The following is an 18479-nucleotide window of genomic DNA, read 5'->3' on the forward strand; positions in this document are numbered from 1 at the left end:
CATTGAAGAGACAAAAAGAGTATGACATTTACTTTTAGAGGTATGTCAAAAACAGATCTCTACAAGCCTTCTCTTCCATCACATGCTGTGCACTGAGACAAAAAGTTAGATCAGCGAAAATTCTATAATCTATTTTTATTACACTCTGATTACTTTATTAACATACAGTGAATATATACTAAACCTTTTACTTCAGCTTCAGTAATTCGGAATTTTTGACGAAATTGTTGTCAGAACTAGGACCTAGAAGATAAGTCAAATTGAATATTTCGGATAATCCAATAAATTCAAGGTTGATGTTTCAATATTTTATTTTCGCAGAGAGGAAAACATTTTCAGTTTTGGTTCATTATCCTAAGTGTATTTGCTTCGATTCTTTACTTTTTCCATAAAAGTGAAAATCTTACACATGGTATGCAATAACGCATAGCTTCAAATTAAAATTTAATAATATACAAAGTGCTTATAATTAAAGTTCCACTTTGAAACGGTCATAAAAGGAAAACTACTCGATCAAATGTTATGAAACTTGGTAAACGTGTAAAGGAAGTCACGGGAATTTATTTTCCGCGAAAAAAAGAAAGTTCGAAAGCACACCACCAGGGGAGAAATGGTGCTGTATGCAATATTGTTAAACGAAATATGAATTGGGATCTAACTTAACCTTTTGTTACACGGGTTTAATATGTTGTATACCCTTAAGAAACTTTGAAGTAAGCAAATTACCATTTAAAGGTGTTAAATTTGATAAAAGTCGAGTGTGCCATCTGTGTAAGGGAGAAATTCGTCCGTAAAAACCACGAATTAGGGATTAGAAAACTGATCGCTAATTTGTAATTTTTGAAGCCTGAATTCAGCCCTAAAACATGAAGATACTGATTCAAAACGCTTTTAATTGATTTGGGCCAAAGAAATCCCTCATGTTATTTACCTAGTTCCATTGCATTCTCCTACTGCATTCGATTGCATAGCAGTCATTCCACACTGTTTGGTGTAGAATGACAGCTAGTTTCGTAACTGAACCATTTTTCTATAAATAGCAGTTAACAGCTGGACCACTGTGATTGCAGCTCGCTTAGAGTCAATGTTAAAATGTTTTGTGATACATGAACTGCAGTAACGTGGCATTTTAGATAGTATGATTTCTATGCATGGCTGGGCTCCACCTCGGATGTGTCGCACAGTTACTTAGGCAACATTTCACGAATAAATGCCTTATAGGCCGACACTCCCCCCTCTTTCCACCAGAAACAGTTTCATGTCTCATTTCATTTAACAATATTGTATACAGTGCCATTTTCTCCCTGGTGCTGAGTTTTTGAACTCTTTTTTTTGTTCTCCCCCCCCCCTGCGGAAAATAAATTCCCATAACCTTCTTTACACAATTCCCAAGTGGATAACATTTGGTCTGGCAGTTTTCCTTTTATGACCATTTCAAAGTGGAACTTTAATTATAACCACCATGTAAATTAAACTTTAAAAGTTTGACAGTTTGATTCAAGTCCCAGCTTTAAAAAAATATATATAAAAATATAAATTTTTATATTAATCCTCTTAGAAAGAATGTTTTAAGAAGCTAATTTTTCTCTCGCATTATAGATTGTATAAAAAAAACATGATCTTTAATATGATTTAGATTGTTTCAGCCGATATAAGCATCGGGTCACTCGGTGGTACAGAATAAACACTGTGGCACTGTTTTATTTCTTTGTCATTTAGCAAAAAATCTTTTAATTAAAATATTTATCCTTTGGACTTTACTCTATACTTTGTTTATAGTTAAAATGTCTAGAAAATGAAAAGCTGTCTTCAACTGAAATGCAGTTGATGCAATTGATATTTTAAAAAAATTCACAAGAATGCAAAATTTATGGAAGTCCAGCAATCAAAAAATCTTAATTTTCTTGTGTGAGCACTGAAGATAACTGTAAAAGGAAAGAAGAAAATTAGGGAGAAAAGTAAGCAAAAATTTGAAGAGAAATTTGGTTGTCAGACATACCAAGATGTTTAAAAAAGTTGGACGCTTTTGAATATACTTTCAGGATACTTTAAAGAATTTAGGTATTCAAAGAGAAAACACTTGGACGTGTACACCAGCAAATATCATCAATTCAGCTTGTGTTAACAGAAAAGACAAAAAACGATATCATTGCAGATTAAAGTGAAGAGCGACTGGTTTTAGACTATATGGTTTACTTTTAGACTGGTAGTTCGGTCCGAAGTTCGAATCTCGCGAACAAGCTGGCTGCATGGGCGTTTTGGTGGTTTTCCCCCATGTGTAACGTGTATACGAGCCAGTTTCCCTTAGAAAGTCCTCCACGAAGGCATCCCTCCCCTTAGGCAGATAGCCCTAGTGTGCTTTGCCATAATTAAATAAACCAAAACCTCTTGATGAAACCAGGCTTTCTTTTCATCTCATACCTTCAAAATGCTAACCTCTAAAGATTGATAAAGGCTCTGACTTAAATACTAATTAAATGGATTGAATTAGATTATTAAGTTACAGCAAAGCATGGCTATCTGCCTAAAAGGAAGGATGCCTTCGTGAAGAAATTTCAAAGGGAAACCAGCTGCTATACACATTACACATGAAAAAATCCATGAAAACATCCATGCAACCAGCCCGTTTACCGGGATTCGTACCCCGGAATAAACTACCAGTGTTCAGCGAGTTTACCACTTGACCGTTTGTGGGCCTTTAGGAAATGGAAGGCGATAACTTTACTTAAAATGATTGTCAGAAATACCAAGATGTTTTTAAAAGTTGGATGCTTTTTAATATACTTGCAGAATGCCTGAAGAAAAAGAGCAATAATACAGCAGAATGTCTGAAGAAAAACTGTTTAAAGCAGTGTATGCAAGTCATCCTAAGTTAAAATGTCGGTTATACATCTCTCTTATTTATATATCTTTTCTGAACGGAACATTGATAGGCGTGTTAAGTGTGCTTTACTGTATTTTTCTCTTTTAAAATATGCAGTTTTCAAATGCATCGTAGTCTGGGTTACAAAGTATTCTTCCAAAAAAAAAGAAATTCAAATAAATAAAATCAAATTCTGGAAAATTTATATTAATAAATATGGTACAACTCTGATATACGCCCTAATTTCACCAAATGTAGCGATATATGTTCTGTGCTGTTTTTTGGCGAGATTGCATGTTGTATGGCAACTCTATTGACATTGAAAAATGTTTCGCTGGAGCTCGTTGGTTCACATCATGCTCTGTGTCTGAGAAGATAGGGGGGGAAAGATAAATTGGTGGAAGTTGTTGAATTGAAGTTCGGCAAAAGGAAATATCATCGTGGCCATCCTGTTGAGGGGCAGAGGGTATTTGGAGGTGTGGAAAGAGGTTCTGAGAGATTATTTTTAGTGGCTATGCATGATAGAAGTAGGGATTTGTGATTACTTGTGATTTTATTTATTTGTGAACCATAGTATGAATTTTCCGGATAGCATGTCTGGCTGTCATATAAATACGATAGTGATTATGTGGCGGCATGTTAAAGGCGGTATGAAATTGGTATTTCTGCTGTTTGAAAAAGCATTAATTCATGGTAAGTGCATTTTATTTTATTTTTGTTCTCATTTTGTAGAATGTTATGTTCATTGTTTTTTTTTAATATGAATTTCTGTCATTATTGTTGTTTTTTTGAATTGTTTGAAATTTATTTTAGTTGATTTTGTTGATTAGCGCATAGCGTCTACATTGTGCAATTCGTAGATGTTTTTTAAAATTGAAACAGAACGTTGTGTATATGGCATTCTTTGAAATTTATTGTTGTTATGTTAATTTATTAAAGCGAGGTGTGCGCAGTTCGTAGATTCGTTTGTTGCCTAGACTGTGCCATTCGTAGATGTTTTTTTAAGTTTAAACAGGCTCCTGTATACATGGTATGCTTTGAAATTTATTGTTGTTATGTTAATTTATTAAAGCAAGGTGTTCGTAAATTCGTTCGTTGCCTAGATTGGACCATTCATAGATGTTTTTTTAAGTTTAAACATATCGCTGCGTACATGGATTCTTGTCAAATATTTTTGGTTCGAAACTTTTAAGTTTTTGCTATCTAAATTTTTTGTTTTTGTTTCGGATTTTTAGCTTAAATTGTGTGTTCAAAACGTGGTTTTTGCATGTGCGAAAACCGCATGTTTGGAGCCATTTTAGGCTTTAAGTTCAAAATGTAGACAAAACATTTAGATAGTAATATGGCAGCATGGAGTTTCTCGCCAAAAATGTTTAGTGAGAAATTTGGCAACTTGAGGGCGTATATCAGAGTAGTTCCATAAATATATTTAAAATGCTCAGTTTGAATGAATAAATAGAAAATTTTAAAATAATTATCTGAAGAGACAATGCAACACTAACAATTAAAATAAAAGTCTAAAAATTTAAAAATTACCTAAAATAGTAACTATTTCTAAAAATATAGTATAAAGAAAACTATTGGAAAAAATTTTAATTGATTTAAACCACGCAGTTTGAATGAGTAAATAGAAATTTTTAAAACAGTTATTCAAAAGAAACTATGCAATATAAACAATTAAAATAAAATTAAAAAAAAATATTTAAAATTAATAGCAATTATAATTAAAAACATAATATAAAGAACATTAGCTGAAAGAAGAAACGATTGAGTATTTTTTTCCTCTCACGCACTATGTAAAAATAGAAATGAAAATAGGTTGCCACATATTAAGAAGTTCGCCAAGTGAACTAATTTTGGTGCAAAGTGAATAAAAAGCAGCAACATAAATTGTTGAATTTCTCCGTAAATTTTGCACCAAATTTTACAAAATTTAACATTTAGGCATAATTTGAGTTGTAGAATCGTAATATGTAAAAAACTTGGTATGTTATTTCAGAAAAAGTCCAATTTTGTGTCAAAATACCAATGTTAGAATAGTGCTATATCTATAAATCTAACATATATCCTAAGTCACGCTTTCGAGACATGAAGAACGCAATTTGAAATTCGTGAATCGGCAAAGTAGAATGGGAGATATAGAATTGTCCAATTTCTTCTTCTTCTTTTTTTTTTTCTTTTTTTTTATAGCAGTGTACATATATAAACATAAAGCATCTAAAGTTAAAATCAGTTGCGCCTCATGTGCTTGTCAGAGGTCTTGTAGGGGTTCATCTGCTCATCCGCAGAAAAGCTTCTGGGGCTTTTAGAGGGGCGGGGATTTTACTGTTGTGTGAACTGGATTTTGATTTCTAAACATGTCGGGTTTGAACATGGAAATAGAGGACATTGAGGCTGACATTGTATTACTCCAATACATGATCACTAGCATTGATGAAAAGATTAGTGAAAACAAGGCTTTGGAAACTGATTTAGTTATGCATGCAAATTTAGAAACTCGTATTCTAAAGAAACAAAAATATATTGAACTGTTCACTGATGAGGGTAATTCGGCCATGATAAACATATCCGAGAACACGTCTGCTGGGGAACAGGTATTCGTCCTCGCACATAGAATAAAAGCTAAGGGTAAAAGATTCAAAGCTAATCATGATGCTTCTCATTCCGAAATTCCCCTTTCCAATAATTTTTCTATATTAGAAAACTCGAATGAAGCTGAAAGTGAAAATGATTATGGTCTTTGCAAAAAGACGGCGAAAATCAATATCTCTCAAAATTATGAGACTGGCTCCCATGGATGACAGGCCCGCTGAAGAACAACCAATCAATGACAGTGCAGCTAACCCACAAGAATCAAGTGCTGTTGACCTACAAAATACCGCCACTGAGACGGAAGATTTTTACTTTCCTAAGAAAATTAGTGTAAGACCTCCTCCGATTGTAATCAGAGATGGGAAATACAGCTGGAACAAACTAAGAGAAATGTTTAAGGAAGCCCATATCCCCTTAAAACAAGGTAGAATGATAGCTCAAGATCATTATAAGTTAATAATACAGGATATTGAAATGCACAAGGTATTAACTGCATTTTTAAATGAGAAGAACATTAAATACCACTCTTATATTCTGCCAGAGAACAAAACTATCAAAGCTGTAATACGCAGCCTACCAATTGATACCTCTGGGCAAGAAATAGCTGAGGAACTTACAGAACGGAAATACTCAGTTATGAAGGTTAATCAGATGGTCAGTCGCAGAAATGGTGATAAAATCAAACTCACTTTATTCTAAATTACCTTACAACATAATGATAAGGACAGAGATATCTTTAATCTTACAGATTTTCTCTCTCTTAGAACTTAAAGTTAAGGTTGAAAGATACAAAAGCAGAAAAGGCCCCATGCAGTCTTTTAGGTGCCAGGGTTTTCATCATGCACAAGCCTGGTGTAAGCATGACCCTAAATGAATGAAATGGGCTGGCAGCCACTTCTCTAGAGAACGTTCCAAACCAAAACATAAAAAGCCGCTTTGCATAAACTGCGGATTAGAACATACTAGCAATTACAGAGGATGTTCTAAATTCCCTAATTCCAATTCTCCAAACCCTCCACATAAGACTTACACGGACAGGGTTATTACAAATAAATCCTACTCATCTGCACTGAAAGGAAAAACTTCTCAAGAAACTGATGAAGCTAGAAAAATTTATAACGATCTCAAAATAATTCGCTCCACAGGATTATGTCAACTAAATTTAAATTTTTGTATTAATACAAGTAGTACACTCGCATTCACACCACAAAATCATGGCTAGTACACCCAAAAGACGTGCTCCCATGAGATCAATTGTTTGGAACGCAAACAGTCTTAAGGATAAATTAGATGAATTTACCGATTTCATAATCGATAATGAAATAGACATCTGTCTTGTCTCTGAAACTTACACCACTCTGAGCAGGGCTTAAATTGCGGCGGAGCCCACCAGAGCCCAGCTCCGGTACTTCTCAATTTTTAAAATAAATTACAATTTTAGCCGGAGCGCACCGGAGCCCTAAATAAGATGAGCTCGGGTACTTCTTTTTATAAAACTGAATCACAATTTAAAGAGAACAAAATTTAGAATTCCTAACGTTTTAGTTTAACAAGAAGCAGACCTTGCAATACTCTATTTCCCTAGAAATACGAACTCATGAGAACATGAGACGTTCAAGTAAAGTCCCCTCACTCGCATGCGGAAACCTTTCCCTTTAAGAAAAGCAATAAATTTGGAGGAGTTTGTTTAGGAACGCCTAAATTTCTCGCCATGCCATTGTATCTAGTATATTATTATCAATGCATACAGTTAGTTATCCTCGCAGAAAGGAAAATTTGTGTTCTTAAATGTGCGTTAAGTGACAGTGAGTACAATAAGAGGGAAATACTGAGATAAACTGCTCAAGCACGTCCTATACATCGTCTTCCCACAGTATCGACTAATTGGGACGGGGAAGGGTAACCAGCAACTTAACATTTAGGAGTCCGATTCAAGACTCATTTACCCCTGACACCCATCTGCTTGATGGCTATAATTATATCAACAGAGAGCCGCAGTCAAAGAGAATGTTCTCTCTCATCAAGATTCCCCTCACTTTTTGTTTCCACCCACTCATACCCTCATTTTATTTCGCCCTGGAATTTTTATCACCTATACTTTAAGTATATTTAACTTTTGTGATGATAAAAGAACTTCCCCCTTTACGATCAGAACTTAAATTGGGCCGGAACCCACCGGATTTCGGTTCCGGTGCTTCTTAGTTTTTGTCATAAATTATAATTCTAGCCAAAACGCACCGGAGCCCTAAATAAGAAGGCTGCGACACTTCTTTTATGTAGTTAAATAACAATTTCAGTAAAAATTTTATCTTGAAAATTTTATTTGAACAATAAAATTACTATATTAAAAATTGCGTATTAAATTTCAATTCATCTCTTTACATTTTATTTAATTTTAATTAGTTAATTACTTCAATCTTTAAGTATTTCAATAAATAATTAATTATCTAATAGTTATCAATTAAATTATAATTAATTATCTAATAATTATATAATAATTATTGATAAAATAACAATTTATAAACATTAATTAATTTCATAATAATTAACTATTTAATTTTTAAATTATTAAGGAGTTTAATGGTCATTTTATTTATTTATTTACTCTTGTTCCTCTCTGCTGACAGTCTTCCATAGGGCTCTGATACTTCTAATCTTAGAAATTAAGCCCTGACTCCGAGCGATAGGTTAACAATTAAAAACTACAGATCTTTTTCACTGTGATAGGTTACATCACAGGGGGGGAGGCGTTGTCATATATGCTCATTGTAAATTATCATCTTGCTTAATCCAGGGTTCGTACACATTTCTGCACACGGAAATTAAGTACTTTTAAGGACCATTAATGAAAAAAACTAAGGACCTATGAGCAAATGGGAACTGAATAAATTCAATTGAAGATATTATCTATGCCTGAATTTCAATTTTGTAATACCATCCTAAAAATAAAATAGATCCCTAAGTAAGTACGCATTATTGCTAAACATGAATTAATTAACATTATTGTGAATAAGTTTGAGAATAAAATAAACTTTATGCAATTTATGAAGTAGGATTAAATATTTTACACTTATGATAGTTGGTCAAATTTGAAAGAAGGTAAGTGACATTGACGTTTTACTAACAATTAGCATTATGTTGATTCTTTTTTATGTCTTATTTTGTTACATACTTGGTCAGTCTAGAGGTTTAGTAAATAAGCAGATAGATTTTTATGTCAAACTGCATAGGTTAAAATAAGAAGAAAAATCATAATCAACATGATTCATAACAAAAGACTGAATGTTGTCACCGCTGCTGCTTGTCTAGAGAGAGACCTGCTGATTAGAACAAACATGAAAAGCCTGATGTAGGCAAGGTTGGCAAGTGTTGAAAGTTAGTCAGGCTCTGTTTGATGCAGTTAGTGTCATACCTTCGTGTACAGTTCCAGGGGTTGTAACCCAGTTAATATACTTTAAGGTTCCAATAAGCCATTAAAGCACCAGAGGTGATATGCTGTTTTGTATTATTTTAAGTCTCAGTAGATGCATTAGAATATGTTTTACTTGAATTTTTATATTTTTATATATTATCTTGTAACCACAGTGAGTATTAATGAAAGGCAATAACTCGCTTTAATATGTGGACATAATTTTTAAGGATAAGCAGTTAGTTGTAAATAATTAAATTAGGTAGTTTGATAACCTGTCATTATGGATTTACAAGACAACTATTAAATTTTATTTTTTAACAATATTTGTTAAAAAAGCTCTATTAAAATCAAAATCTAATAAAATTTCACAGTTTAAAATGAATGTATTTTATGACAGAGATTTTTAAACGATATTAAGATAATTACACATTAAAAGCTACAAAACATTTATGTTTTGTAACGTTTATATCTATTTTCTTTTCTTTTAAGCATCTTTTCTAACAATTAGAGATTTGTCTCACTATGCAAACCAATGCTCTTGCTAATTTCTGCGTGCTTTATCTCCTAACTTGTCAACCTCTCCATAATGTACCTATGAGGGTTTAATTGATCAGGTAAAAGTTAAATAGTCCAAAAACCCCCGACAGACATGAAGCATATTATCGTTATGTCTGAAATTAACTACAATATCAGACAAAGGTTTAAATAAGCCTCTTATTTAAAAAGAACTTAGAACAAACATAAAGGAATGTTCTGATGTTAACAAAATCAATTACAGCTCACGGTGATGTAATTAAACAAGAACAGCCAAATTCAAACTAATAATGTGGACTAGTAGTCAAAGATTATACAATTAAATTTTAATTTAATCTGCTTAATAACTCTATCATAAATTCAAACTAATATTGTGGACTAGTGGTCAAAGATTATACAATTTAATTTTAATTTAATCAGGCTTAATAACTCTATCATATGAGGAAACAGAAATGGGAAATTATAGTAAAGGTTGAAATCATAAACAATTGGGTAATTTACATAATAATAACTGCACATATCTTTGAAGAATAATTTCCTTTACGCACTCAGTTTCTTTTTTCAACACGTTTCCTTTTCATTTTAGAATTTTTGGGTTTAATTTAAGGATTTATTATTCTAAAAAACACTAAATGCATTTAGAATGTACAGAAAAATCAGCTATTTTTATTTCTTTAGTAATATGAACATTCAAAAACAATATGAAATATATATAGTAAAGGCCAGTTACAGAGCTGATGTGGCAGAATTTTTAGAATTTAGTGACACACCGAACAACAAAATATAGAAAAGGCAAAACTTTTAGAATTTAGAGCAAGCATTGGGAGCAGAATTTAGAAAGGCAGTAAGCAGCAGAATTTAGGTTCCACAGAAATTGCATCAGGTGGGAAAATGCCTAGTGCCAGCTATGTGTATGATGCATTAAGAAATATTAGATGAATCTTTTAAATTGTAAGTTTTCAATTTCTTTATTAATAAAAAAATCCCTTTCTATAATGCCTGCCCATGTAATATGATCAGAAGCATTTTTGGTATTTTCCATGCTTCTGTCTAGTGAAAAGTAGAGAAAATAAAGAGAAGATAAACATGTTAAGATTCTAGTATCAGAAGGAATACATTCAAATATTATGTTTCCATTGTTCTTCCGTATGTTCTCCCAAAAATTAAGAAATTCATTGCAAACTTTCTGTAAAATACACCCCTTACGTGTCGATACCATGGAGACATTTTTCATTTTGTCACATATTTCTCGAATCTTCTAGAATCGTGGGTCTATAAATCTTGCCTTCAAATCCTTCTAAACTTTCCAAGCTGTAATGTCTAAAATCCTAAAGAAAAATTATCCCTACCAATTCTGTAACAACAAAAAGCCAGAAATATTTTGGAAACAAAAAAGGAGGGAAAAAGAGTAAAAATTAATTTTATAGAGAAAACTCATGCATATTTTGAGAATTTTGAATACTCTGACTGAGACAATTACATATGAAAAACTCTTACTTTGAAAAATATTAAAAAGAAGACATTTTTAATTAATTACATAGCTAATTTTGCTTTTGCTAAGAGCTGTTTCGTAAATTGTGCTTTATAGAATTATATTTTGTTTATTTTTCAGATTTAAAATATTGTATAAGTTACCAAAATGAAACTTTATACGACAGCAAAAAATAAAAATGTTTTATTTTCATGTTATTTTATAAATATAATTTCAATATATTACCATTATTTTAATTAAATTTATCAATGTTATGATGTTTTAAAAAAAAATCGTCGAAAAATTTTCCGATTTTGGAATTAAAAAGTTTTTATAGAAACTAATCTTAAAATCGCCAAAATGTTGAAAAGTCGCCAAATTTAGAACCGCTTAATAAAAGAATTCCCATCCCCAAAAGCGAAAATTTTTTTAAGAGCTCTTTACTAGATGCTTATGTTTCACTTCTTGCTTAGAAACTCGAGTATCGCATCATTTATATTAGAAATAGAAACAAATTAGAACTCATGAACCCACTCAAAAGATACGCCAAAAATATTCCTCAAAATGCTAATTTACACTGAAAATGACAGTGGTAAAAACAGACAGAAATTTCAGATGATTAAAATTAAGGACCTTCTGCTGATTTTTGCCAAAATTAAGGACTTTTAAGGACCAAAAATCAAATCCAAAAAATCTAAGGACTTTTAAGGACTCTTAAGGACCGTATGAACCCTGTTAATCGCAACAGATAGAGCTCACGGTTACAAAATTGTTGTGGTCTCAGTGCAGCTTCCCAGTTATGGACGTATGAACTTCGCTGCAGTCTACAATCCCCCAGATAATAAACTTACTTCTAATACTCTTGCCAGCATCATCCAGATGACGCTTCTTTTATTGTAGGAGGTGACTTCAACAGTAAGCACTCTCTGACTGGGAGCGCAGAAAGACAAACTACAATGGACTAATGATGCGAGATTTCCAAGAAAATAATCTAGTTGCCAATTTTGTACTGAATTCTCCTACGCATAGGCCACTTATTACTGGCCATACTCCCGACATCCTGGACTTTATTATTTCGAATGCGGGCATCAGCATGACTATGGAGGTGCATGTGAAGCGCTCACTTCTGATCATCTTCCTATTGTGGCCACCTTAGGAATTTTTAATTTTTAATGAACCCACTGATAAATTCATCCCCCATACTGATTGGAGACTTTTTCATAATTTAGTCAAGAAAAGACTCCCGACATTCAATCCACTAAAAAGCGTTGCAGACATTGGTATGGAAACTGATATGTTCACTACTTGTCTGAACGATGCATACCATGAGGCCACAAAAGTAATCCTGCAGACTAACAATATTACAAGGCTTCTCAGAAATATTCGAGAGCTAATTAAACCTAGCAACAGGGTCCAGAAGTGCTGGAATCTCTCCTGCGACCCTGCAGTTAAAAATGAACTGAATCGCATCAGCAAGAATATTAAAAAAGCAACCCATGATTTTAAAAGATAAAAATGGGATGATAAGATTGAGAAATTAGAGTCGCACAATGACTCGTTTTGGAGCTTTACGAAATATCTCAAATAGACCCATGAATGTGCTAAGCCAATTACCCACAATGGTCTTGTTGTCTACTCTGATGCTGAAAAATGCAAAATCTTTGTGAATCATCTAGAAATGCAATTTTCACCCAATTCAAGCCCTGTGGATGTCAACTTTGCCTCCGTAGTGAAAAATAAGCTTATGGACTGGCTTAATGAACCAACTGCAGTTAATATCTTTAGTATCACCTCCCCAAAAGAAATTGTAAGCATTATCAAGAAGCTCAGGCTGAGAAAAGCTCCCGGTATAGATGGTAATTACATGCTTCGTAACTTGCCCCAGAATGCAGTCTCTAAACTTGCAGGAATATTCAACACTTGTTTTACTCAGTGCTACTTCCCGCAACATTGGAAGATTGCAGATTTTACTGCTTCCAAAACCAAGAAAGGACAATACCAAAGCTAAAAATTTTGCCCTATCAGCCTACTACCCATGCTAGGTAAAAGTTTTTAATGAATCCTCCTCAGCCGTATGAACACTTATATGCACCTTCTACCTGATTTCCAGTACGAGTTCAGGAAGGATCTTTCAACAACCAAGCAACTTCTTCGACTTATAGAATTCGCAGGGAATTCTTCCATGCACCATAAATGTTGCACTGCCATCCTCATGCTGGACGTGGTGAAAGCCTTTGACTGCATCTGGTATGAGGGACTTATCTACAAATTGATTCAATTAGAGTTTCCGAGGGAACTCATTCTGCTACTGAAATCTTACCTTACTAATAAACTGTTTACTGTGAACTGTGGTGAGAGCTACTCCACATATACTAGGATTAAGGCTGGTGTCTCAAAAGGCTCCTGTTTGGGACTGGTGCTCTATTTGTTCTACACAGTGGACTTTCCTAAGGCAAGTCTTAGTAACAATATGATTCTGGCATGCTATGCAGATGATACTGCAGTAGCTGTCAGATCAATCTAACCCAATAGAGCCATTAGCATTCTTCAGGACTTTACTATTCATATTGAAAACTGGTGTGCTAATTGGAGGTTCTCCATCAGTGCTGCGAAATCTCAACTCCTACTAATAGGGCGCAGAAGACTCCATAATACCCGGTGCAACCTGTGTATCTTTTTGGACAATGTGTGCCAAGAGTTAATAATGCAAATTATCTGGGGGGGGGGTTATACTCAAACAGAGGCTCACCTGGCATACTCACATTAGACATGCTTCTGGCAAAGCCTTAGCTGCTGTTAAACAACTATATGTCCTGTTGGGTAAAAACTCTGGACTTAGCCTTATTAGGAAGCGTCGTATTTACATTGCAATTCTGCGTCCCATCATGAGTTATGCATCACCGGCCTAACATGAAGAAGCTGCATATAGTGCAGAACAAAATTTTGAGAATTATTACAGGGGCCCACTTTTATATCAGAAATGTTCTGCTTCACAATGATCTTAGGCTAGAGCCAATGGATGTTTACTTGCATAGACTCAATGATAAATTTTTCAAAAAAGGACTCCTCACTGACGCAGGAAACTTTAGTGCCACACTGAATTACTGCATAGATCCGAAGGACTTTACCATACGTCCATTTACTGTGCACAGATTGAGCGACCATAATTTCGTGACCTGGGCTATTTCATCTCTTATGCATAATTGGCATGCGTTCTTGAATACATGAGCTTGCATTTGTTTATTTGTAGTATATATTATCTGTAACATATTCCTGTATATACTTGCCATGTATCTGTTCATATGTTACTGAGTTTTCTGACTGTTCTAGTCACATTACCCGTTTTCATCTTGACTGCCTCCCTCGCTAATTTACCTACTCCCATATGTCAGGTCTATTTGTGACTCCTTCATAGATTATGGTCCCCTTTCCCCTTCTTTTTCTCCTTCTTTGCGTCCTCCCATTTTGGGAATTCATATGATTGCTTCCATGTGAAGTGCCCTCAGGGTGTTACATCAGCAGAGCTTTCGACAGCCAAGCTTTCTTGGCTAGTAAAGCATAAGCATTCAGCATTAAAGCATTAAAGTTAAAATCAAATTGGAATCAAAGCAAGGCAATTCCTCAACAGTATTAATAATTGCAACCATGTATAAGAGATTTAACACAATATGTAATCATATCGAAATTAAAATAAGAATTCATTAGTTGAACAAACTAGAAAAATAAAAATGCAAAAGGGAAATATACACAAAAATATAAAAATTAATCTCCTTCAACTGAAACTCCAATTCAGAATTCATCAGGGAAAAATTAATTCAAGTTTCATAAAAGTGGAATAATATGTTTTGAAAATGCGGTTAATCTTCAGATTATGGTAACTTGGAGATTTTTTGGCGAAAATTTGGCGACCAACCCTGCTACAGCAATCTGCTAGTTTTTTTTGGACGCCATTTTGTTTTCACGAAGTAAAAGCATGTTTTTTTTTTACTCAACACTTTTTTCTAACAGTCTGCTAGCCGAATTACGCTTATGCTAGAACTTTTATGAAACAAAAGTGCTTAATCATATTGAAGATTAGGTACGAAATTGGGAGAAAGTGCAGAATCACCCACTGCTTGTTGCGTTTTTAAGAATTGCACATACACAGTACCCATGTACACGTCGACCTATTTTCACTTAAAAAACATCCCAGAATTGCACAAAAATGGCATTCCACACACTCTTGACTTTATCCATGTACACTGCTAAAGTCCTAGCTAGTAACCTTTATCGCCTTCCCAAAATGTCGCTAAACTACCTGTTACCATATTCCAAAGGTTAGCCGAAAATGCCTCCTGCTAACCACAGTAAAAGAAAAAAAAAAAAAAAAAAAAAAAAAAAAAACAGGTGGAACAAGTGAGCTGAATACTATTGATGCATGAGCAAATACTTTATTCATTATTTACAAAAATCTTTAAAAAATGTAAGAAACTAGAACGTGCAAAAATCGAGAACTGCCTGTTTATATTTATTTACCTTCTGAATTGGGGAGGGAATGATCTCGTAATGATGAAAGAAGTGAATGGGGACAAAAAGGTTGAGAACCCCTGTTCTAAAGAATTCGGAAAAAACTGACACATTAATACAAAATCAGTGGCTCTACTCTTATATGTGCCCTAATATCACCAAATGTATCAATATTTGCTCTGTGCTGGTTTTTGGCACAATTGTGTATAGCAAATTGCTCATTGGTTCATGTCATGTGTGTTTTGAAATGGCCTATGTTGCAATGACAGACGTGGTTACAAAAGGGTCTGGGAGATTATTTTTAGTGGCTGTGCATGATAGAAATAAGGAATCGCTGATGCAGTGTATTAAAAAGTGGATTGAGCCTTGTACAACTATTTTTTCGGATGGCTGGAAATCTTACAAGGATTTAGGAAAAGAAGGTTTTGAACATTTATTTGTGAACCATAGCATGAACTTTCTAGATAGTGTGTCTGGCTGTCACACAAATACGATAGTGATTACGTGGCGGCATGTTCAAGGCGGCATGAAATTGGTATTTCTGCTGTTCGAAAAAGCATTCATTCATGGTAAGTGCATTTTATTTTATTCTTGTCCTTATTTTGTAGAATGGGCTCTAGTGTAGAATTGGGTGCCCCTTCGATTAGCGACAATTTTTTTTTTTTTTTTTAAATTTTGGTGATGAAACCTCGCTTCTGGTTACCATGATAGTTTTAACTTCCTGATTTTATTTAAATGAAAATAGATTGATGTGTACATGGACAAACTTAAGGCAGTGCGCAATGCCTAGTTTGTGCAATCCTAGGATGTTTTTTTAAGTGAAAACAAATCAATGTGTACATGGACACACAGTTTAGTGCAGTTCTTTGACTTCTTATTTTGGTTTTTTGTAGCGGCCATATTGAAACTGTGCCTTTCTGGCACCGATCTTGGCGTCAAAAAAGAAATGCCAAGAAACAAGGGGCCCTCAATTGTAAACTTTTATCGTAGAATGTTATGTTCATTGTTTTTTTAGTATGAATTTCTGACGTTATTGTTGTTTTCTTTTTAATTGTTTGAAATTTATTTTAGTTTATTTTGTTGATTAGTGTATAGTGCCTAGATTGTGCAATTTGTAGATGTTTTTTAAAGTTGAAACAGAACACTGTGTACATGGTATTCTTTGAAATTTATTGTTATGTTAATTAATTAAAGTGAGGTGTGCATAGTTTGTAGATTCTTTCGATGCCTAGATTGTGCAATACGTAGATGTTTTTTTAAGTTGAAACATATTGCTGTGTACATGGATTGTTGTCAAATATTTTTTGTTAGAAACTTTTTGCTTTGGATGTTTAGCTTAAATTGTGTGTTTAAAACGTGGTTTTTGCTAGTGCAAAACAATTTAAGCTAGTGCAAAAACTGCATTTTTGAAGACATTTTAGGCTTAAAGTTCGAAATGTAGACAAAAAATCTAGATAGTAATATGGCAACGTGGAGTTTCTCACCAAAAACGTTTCGCGAGAATTTTGGCGACTTTAAGGCGTATATAAGAGTAGTTCCAAATCAGTTTAATAGAGAATAGCAATAAGAAAAAAAAAAAAAAAAAAAAAGCAACTTTATTCAGAATTTTCAAAAGGTATAATTTTAAGGTCACACGTGGATTCAATTTTAATAAACGGAGAAACAGAGTACTTTTCAGATATTGAGATACAATGCAAGGCATAAAAATGAAATCTTGTTAAAATATTTTATTTTGTATTTACAAATACTTAAGCCTACACAATCTAACACTTGTTAGTAACATTTTCAATTCATAAAACCATGACATCAACGTAAAAAAGAATAATGGATGTAACACTATAATAAATTAGGTTAACACTGGAAATTCTCAACATATATTAATTTAACTTTCATTAATTTTTGCTTCATACTGATAAAATACGTGAAGAAATCATTCTTAATTAAACTAGATGTTAGAAACAATAATCGTAATCAGTATCATACTGATTATTGAAAAATAAAAACTGAAATATTACTCTTCATAAAATTGCGCAAATACAAATCACATCAAAATAACATCATTTATTACCCATGAAAGAGTGAGGAAAAACAAAAAGAAAGGACTCGTTTTTATGAAAAAACAATCAATTATTCAAGTTTAATACCTTATATTTTATACTAAACTTATTCATCTCAGAATCGCTAATTTAAACATAGAAAAACCAATATTTAACATTAAATACAACTTACAATAGCTTTACTGTAGCAGGAAACAGCGTCTTCATATTTTCTTGCAATAAATAGTTTATTACCTTGCTCTTTCAGTTCAACAGAAGACATATCTTGTTTCATAATTATATTTTAAAAGAATAGCTAAAAAAATAATTCAAATACCACAAGCGACAATTTCAATAACTTTATCACACAAATCATATTCGTCAGTACGTATTCTTGAAATGTATTGCGTGCGATTGTTTACCGATACGTTGCCCTCGATGACTTCAGAAATAACGAAACCAAATTATTCGTCAACTTTCTGTTTAATATATTCCAGAAGAATTTCAAGGTCATGTAATGTAATATCCAAGAAGAAGAAAAATATAACTGTAAATTAGAATGAAATGCATTTAAATTGAAAAACCTTCAACTGCCTCTCACAGTAGGAATTCTCCAATTTAACCCACAAGACTTGCCCTGAAAGTCTCTCAGATACAAATTTAATCAGCATTTACAAAATTTCAGCATAAATTTTAATTATTCAAGAATTTGAAAATTTCAATGGTTTATATCATTCATTAACGTACTATATTGCATTCTATGTTCAACTCCTATTATTTAATTGTGAATTTCACACACAGACACAGATCATATTTTATTCTCGAGTGTCAAGATGTAGAAACATCTTTTTACTCGACTTCTGATAAGGAACGGGCGGGGGGGAGAAAGAGAAGGGTGAAAGGAGTGTGGGAGGAGTTGAAAGAGAGTGAGGTCCGCACTAGCGGCGGCGAAAAAAGGGGGGTGTCGAGTTCAGTGTCGTTATAAGATGTAGCCGCGGGTGGTAAAACCGCAGAGTCAGTTTTGCGTGAACGAGTCAATTAAGGTTGTGAATCTTACGTGGGGAG

General features: G+C 33.4%; 1 protein-coding gene across 1 annotated transcript in view; it reads right to left on the reverse strand.

Moving 5' to 3' along the window:
* The window catches only part of STUB1 (STIP1 homology and U-box containing protein 1), a 79098-nt gene extending 61190 nt beyond the window's left edge, over positions 1-17908 (reverse strand). Inside the window, exon 1 of the mRNA XM_085822547.1 lies at positions 17608-17908. Within this exon, the coding sequence (XP_085678673.1) occupies positions 17608-17709 (102 nt within the window). The 5' untranslated portion in view covers positions 17710-17908. The remainder of the gene's footprint in view (positions 1-17607) is intronic.
* Positions 17909-18479: the final 571 nt, after the last annotated feature.

Source organism: Stegodyphus dumicola, chromosome 8, assembly GCF_044657685.1.
Source record: "Stegodyphus dumicola isolate Sdum_Otavi_A_Nest chromosome 8, ASM4465768v1".
NCBI lineage: Eukaryota > Metazoa > Arthropoda > Arachnida > Araneae > Eresidae > Stegodyphus > Stegodyphus dumicola.